The sequence below is a fragment of the Eurosta solidaginis genome, chromosome 4 (assembly GCF_040869045.1).
Source record: "Eurosta solidaginis isolate ZX-2024a chromosome 4, ASM4086904v1, whole genome shotgun sequence".
NCBI classification, from domain to species: Eukaryota; Metazoa; Arthropoda; class Insecta; order Diptera; family Tephritidae; genus Eurosta; species Eurosta solidaginis.
In genome coordinates this window covers 193,916,658-193,923,555 of record NC_090322.1, presented here as the reverse complement: position 1 = coordinate 193,923,555, position 6,898 = coordinate 193,916,658, and the positions used below count along the sequence as shown (strand labels likewise).

General features: G+C 36.3%; 1 protein-coding gene across 1 annotated transcript; it reads right to left on the bottom strand.

Moving 5' to 3' along the window:
• Window positions 1-3,973: 3,973 nt before the first annotated feature.
• Window positions 3,974-5,706, bottom strand: LOC137250846 (dnaJ homolog subfamily C member 25 homolog). Its single transcript, XM_067784437.1, has one exon. The coding sequence runs from the start codon at window positions 5,370-5,372 to the stop codon at window positions 4,365-4,367; it is 1,008 nt and encodes a 335-aa protein (XP_067640538.1). The 5' UTR covers window positions 5,373-5,706; the 3' UTR covers window positions 3,974-4,364.
• Window positions 5,707-6,898: the final 1,192 nt, after the last annotated feature.

Here is a 6,898-nt window from a genome sequence, read left to right as displayed (position 1 = left end):
GTGTTTATTTATAGGGAGTTTAAAAATTCATATTGCCTAAAAATGGAATTAACCCGTGAACATTTTCGTGCGATGATTTACTACGATTTTCGACGTGGATTATCGAGAAAGGAGTGCATCATCCACTTACTTCTACTTTTGGTGTTGAATCACCACACTTAGCCACTCTGAAACGATGGTACAACGAGTTCCTACGTGGCCGCCAATCTTTGCAGGACGAATTTCGTGAAAGTCGTCCAAAAATGGTGGTTGTGCCAGAAACAGTCGATGCTGTGCGTCAATTGATAATACAAGATCGTTATGTGACATATAGCGAGATAGAGGCATCCTTGGCCATTAGTGGGACCAGCATACATTCAATATTGCATGAACATTTGGTCGTAAAGAAGTTTTGTTCTCGTTGGATCAGGGGCGGATTAAAGATTTACGAGGCCCGGGACTAAAATAAATATGGGGCCCACTTAAGGGGAGCAAAATATGACCTTTTTTAAAATAAATAAAAACTGGTATAATTATTTTTATAATTTATTCTCGCAAATATTTTTTCTTTGGTACTTATATATTAAAAACTATAAATTATAATACAATTAAAAAAAAATTTTCTTGATTTTGCCCTGGCAAAGTCACATCAAATCATCAAAATCAATCGATCGAAGTAAATCAACGTCAATGCTTAACCTCATCAATGCAGACAACCGTTCATCTAACAGAGTTGATCGATACATATTTTTTATTATTTTTAAAACCAAGAATGGCCTTTCAGATTCGCGTTTGCTATTGGAATCGTAACCAAAATCCTGTAAGCGATGTAGATATTCGGGAATACTTCGATCATGTTCACATTTACAATCCAATTAAGAACTTGCAAAGGGCACAGAATTTGTTCTTAACGAGTGCGTGAATTCCTTTCCATATTACTATTGTATATAAATTTTGAGGTGCAAAATTAAATTATGTGTACGCAAATTCGTAATATGATATTATTTATTCGAGCTCGTGGGGCCCTTCCGATGCTGGCGCCCGGGGCTATAGTCCCTTCTAGCCCCTCCTTTAATCCGCCCCTGCGTTGGAAACCGCATAATTTGACAATTGCCCCAAAAAGTGTAAAGAAATGTTGCAGAAATTTAGCCGTGGTGGATCAAAGCATCTATGACATCGCAACAGGTGACGAATCTTGGATCTATGCATATGAGCCGGAAACAAAGCAGCAACCGACTGTATGGGTGTTCCAAGGCGAGCCTAATCCTACAAAAGTTGTTCGCACAAGAAGCACCTCAAAGAAAATAGTCGCCTGTTTTTTCGGAAAATCTGTTCAAGTCGCAACTGTTCCACTAGATAAATTTAAAACGGTCAATTCTGAGTGGTATACAGTCATTTGTTTGCCAAAAGTTTTTGTAGAATTAAGGAAAACCAACGCCGAAGAAAAATCATTCTTCACCAAGACAATGCGAGCTACAACAACAACAATGCGAGCTCACACGTATCGTTTCACACAAGAGAGTTCTTGTGTACTCAAAAGGTCGCATATATCGGTCATCCGGAAGGAGCTGAAAGCCCTCAAACGGCTCGATTTAGAGGTTGCCTCTTCTGAGTGGCAAAGAGCTTTGAAAATTGGTTCGAGCGAATGCAGAAGTGTATTGACTTGGATGGAGAATATTTTGAAAAAGAATAAAACTATTTTCCTTAATTTATTTATTAGTTTGGAAAAAATTAAAACAACGTGACATCAGGACGGACAAGGCGACGGCTGTTCGATTATACCTTGTAAATCTCTTCAAATTCTTTTTTCCAGGGAGTGAGATTTGAACCCGCACTCCTACGATGGTTGAAGTCCATTCAAAATTTAAATTTAAAAATTTCTAAAATAAGGCACACAGCAAAACTTTTTAACATACATAGGTACAGTTAATTTTAAAATATGGGAATATTGTTATTAACCCTACATTAGAAGCCAACTCCTTGTTAAAAAGAGAACTTGCCGTTGGGCAAGTGAGCCTAATTATTATATGTGACGCGGTCTATGAAAAGGTGGCTTATGACTAAAAAAAAATGTTTCCACTTTTTTTCTGGTTTCCATAGTTTTTGAGACGCTCTTTCACGTGGTGAAAACTAGAAAGTCCTAACTTGCTTAGAAGTGTACTAAAAATGTAGAGAAAGAATAGCACAAATGAAAGACGATGAAGCCTTTGGTTCCTTCGATGACTGTTCATAATGCAAAAGAAAAGCTACTAAGAAACTGAAGAAATGCATTGTTTATCTTTAACAGCTGTTTCTCGCAATTTCTTTTTTGAGTCATAAGTAGAGATAGGAAAGGGGTAAATGCCCAAATGGTAAATACCCGGTAAATTGGTTATATATGGTAAAAATGGGTAAATGCCCAAATATTTACCCAAAAGAAGGGTAAAAATAATCTTTTGGAAAATATGGAAAACAAACACACAAATTCAATCCAAAATGTACCCAATTTGTCCTATATTGGTGGGTACTTATCCATTACGCTATCGGCTGAATTAGTTTTAATCTCTAACCCAACCTTTTTCCAAAATATTTAGCCAATAATGCATGCCGTTGCAAAAATTTTAGTTTACCCAGAAACATTTTAAGTCAAAAAAAAGAGTCGGAAAAATATCTAAATTGGAGCGTTTACAGTCGGTATGTGCTCATTTGGGAGGCCGAAACCAATGTATTTCCTTCTTGCAATGGTCGTCCTATATCATTTGAGCCTAAATAAGAGTCCGACATAAGTCTTAAAAGGCATTTAAACAGCTCATATTACACTCTACTGGAACTTTCCGGCGTCATTTCTAACTTTAATAAACTCTGATTATGTGACACCTATATGGCCTATTTATTAGGCATCGTCAGCGCTTATTGGGGTCATATATATTTCGACAAACCTGGACAGAGCGTGGCAGCTTTGCGGTCACATTAAAAATGTTGAGAAGCATCCATGAGCGGAATAACGTCGATACAAATGTAATTAATTTTGTATTAAAATGAAAAATTGTCGTAACAAAGTTTCAAAATTTTTCCAAACTCGCTGTGACGAACATAAATAGTTGATAAATGGTAATTTTTGCATGCTAGGTAAGGAGCTTTTGGGCCGTTAAATACAAGGCAAAAATTAAATTTTCTTTTACCCTCCTACGCGTTTCGACACTTTTCTGATTCCTACATTGCCCACTTATTTTGGACTCATTTCGGATTGTTAAATTATGAGCGCCGTGAGCATGTTTGCGTAGCTTTGTTTGCGTAAATATGTGTACCCTATAAACATGCTCTTACAGTTCTGGAGTTCAATGTGGGTCCGAACAATATCAGCTTCAAAAATGTTATCACCTTAGAGGCTTTTATGACTGCAATTTCATGAAATTATGAACAAACGAAAAATATGAAAATCAGTAAACCAGGCAGCTCCGGAATAAAAACTCAGAAATTTTTCTGCGGCAATTTATTTTAAACAAATAATTAATTGAACTAATACTTATTTCATTTCTATCTTATCCTCATGGGAGTTTTATCACAAAAATGTTCTCCCCTATGTTTTCCGCTTCGGATATATGTCAAAAATTCTTCCTAAAAGCCCTAAAGTCGTGTCATTAAAAGGCTCAAAATTAGCAGTATATGACGCCAATAAGGCTCACATCTGATATCGGAAGGAGACCTGTATAAGACTTATGTTAGAGGCAAACTATGAGCATATAGCATTCGCTTCAGGCTCATAAATGAGTTCATAACGAGTGCAAACGATCCAAAGTTTTGACTCATTTCACACTAATTTTTGACTGAACTGACGTATAAATTTAATTGCTGAATTATAATTCCAAGCAGCCTCGATTCAAATTCTAGTCATAAGCCACCTTTTCATAGACCGGGTCACATATACTATTCGGTCCCTGGCAGCTAAAGTAAAAATAACCGCGGTTTTGCCCACATCACCAATAATCTATAAACTAGAGAAAACACATGTACGTGCTATAAAATAAATAAGTTAACATTTTATTTGTGATTTTTCATACAAAATTAGTAAATATGCATTTTATAAATGTTGGTAGGAAATCAATAAAACTTGATCAGTTTATTTCGATGGTACAATATTACATTTTTTTTTTTTTTTGCTAAATTCCATTGTTCATACTTGTGGATGCTTTAATGCATGAATAATCATGGCTTGTATGCATTTACAACTAGAAAACGTTATATTCAATAAAGATTGCATTAAATACTTTAAAATATCCCTGTAAGCTTTACAATCATTCATGCTGTTTGGATATTTAGGGTATATATCTAAGTTCAACTAACATTTACAATTAATTTAGTCTCCAAGTGGTTACAACTAGCTTTCGAGCAATACCAGCTTGTAATTAGTCCTCAAATGTCATTCTACCTGGGCCGTGATTCTTCATATATCTTCGATATGATTTATAACGTGGATTTTCAGCCAATTTTTTCTTCATTTCCTCTTCCTGCTCTTGCTGCCAAACTCCAAATTTATCCTTTTCCCAAAGCTCCAATTTTAAATATTCTTCAATTTCATCCTCCTCTAAACTATTAAATTGATGTTCACCCATTTTCATGTAACGTCTTATCAAATATAATTTTTCCTCTTCACCATAAGGGCGTTTCATAAGTGTAAAATTCCAAAACCATTTCGCGTACCATACAATGTAACGCAAAATTGTATATGGAAGCATCAGCAATTGTATCCAGAGCACATCCCATACGGATGGTTTAGCATAACCACCACGTACATCCATCTTCTCCTCGATCACTTTACGCACAATACGTTCGATTTCTTCACGTTGTTCCGTTTTTGACATGCGATTCTTGCCCTTACGACTACTTATCTTTTCGATATCTTCTTTAGCTATGCCTAATGCTTGATTGCGATACTTGGGTACAGTTGCCAAATATTTGATGGCACTATCATAACGTTGCAAACCAGAATAGTATTGTATAATGGAGACTATTGTTAGTGTTACTACAATAACGATGCGTACATCAACTTTGGGTGCTACACGTCTGCGATAGTATCGATAGTAATGTGCATAATATTCTTCTGGATGATCCAACATATAATCGTAGTCGCGACGTGACTCGTCATCGCGCAAGATTTCATATGCTGTTGCGATTGATTTGAACTTGACTTCTGCTTCCGCTTTTGCTGAAGCTTCACGGTGCATATCCGGATGGAATTTCCTCGCTAAAGAACGGTATGATTTGCCGATTTCGGATTTTGTAGATTGTCTAGTTACACCCAGCACATCATAACAATCTTCTTGTCCACAATATATGTTTTTCAATAGACCTTGGCATGTTGGCACCACCACCAAGCCAATGGCAATGAAACAAATATATTGGGCTAAATGCATTGTTGTAGAAGGATTTATATTTTATTTTCTCAAAATTATAAATTGACGACCAATCATGGCCTTAACAAACACCTGTGGCTACACGCGCTATTCGAGTTGCCACGTCCAAACCAGTTGATATCTCGCGGTGCTTTTAAATTAAATCCACTTAACACTGCATTGATAGAAATATTCTGTCTTACTAAATGTTGATCTTATATTTTTGGATAAAGTATATTTTATTATATTATCAGCGCTGGAAATACGTATTGAGTGTTTGCAGATTTTACTGAAATTAGGCTCTCGTATTTTGGCTAAAAAGTTTGTGTTCTCTGCTTTGAAGCCATCACACATAGCAATCAGTGTTCGGAGGTTTTAATAAGTATATGAAAATCGAAAAGGCCCAAATTTTCTAAATGGCCAACCTAATATAAACGCACGCAAGTCATTTGCCGTCATCCGGTGGCAAAATCCTGAGCCAGATAAATAATTTTGCATGTAAATGCAACAACGATTTGAGCCAGAGAAATCCAGATAGAAGTCTGGTTCAATTTGTGAGCCAGATAATTTGTTAATAAATTCTTTTTAGGTTGGCAACGCTACCTTTAATAAACCTACTTTTTCAAAAATAGATGTCGCTGCTTAGCCTTTCGCTGTGTGAGTTAAATGAAAAACAGCGGCGACATCTGCCTATCACATTTCACGTGTGCGAAAATTTCACATCTGCTTCTCAAGTCTCTCAATGATCCAGAGCTTTCCTGTAAGAATTTAGCGTGAGCCAGAGCTGTAAAACTCACTGGAAGACGGCAATTTTCTGTCAAAAATGTCTCGTGATCATACAACTTGTATGAGAGCAACCGAAATTGAATTTGCTGCGTGAAAAACTAACTCGATTTCCAATTTTTGTTCTGCGTGACATTAAGATTTGACGTTTGCATACATGGGTTATATTGTCGCAACGCATGCTTATTTCGGTTAGGGCAAAAAACGCCGGTTGTTTGCGTGCGCTAAAAAAACGCAGTGCGGTTTTATTACAGCTCCGACACATAAGCAGTTTTTCATATAGATGAGTTTAACACATGGTTATGCATTATGAGTAGATTGCATGTATTTTTATGGAGAATTCTAGAATGAGCGACACTAGCGCCATCTGATATTGAAAAGTAGCCAACTCCCCAATTTTGTTTCAAGCAAATCATAAGAAGAAGAATTTGACATTTGCTTTGGCTAAGGGTGTTGGCACACTTTGCAAGTGAAATTATTTCGCCACTGGTTGGTAAATTTTCTAACATTTTTCACAATTAAAAACTGCAATATTACAATCGAATACGACACAAAATACATTAGCAAGTATTTTTGTTGTATAGAGAGAATGTTTACAACAGTATGGGCAAGGCGTAATAAACTTTAATTGCCAAGTCTGAAGTTCCTTCATATTTACAAACGCAACATCTTGGTTGATTGTGGCGATGTTATTGGAATGCATAAGCTTGTGTTAAACGCATCTATATGAAAAATGTCATTGTGCCACCGCCTTTAGGTTGGCT

Excerpts from the sequence above, each read along its gene's own strand:
- LOC137250846 (XM_067784437.1), bottom strand. The coding sequence starts at position 5,372 with ATGCATTTAGCCCAATATATTTGTTTCATTGCCATTGGCTTGGTGGTG.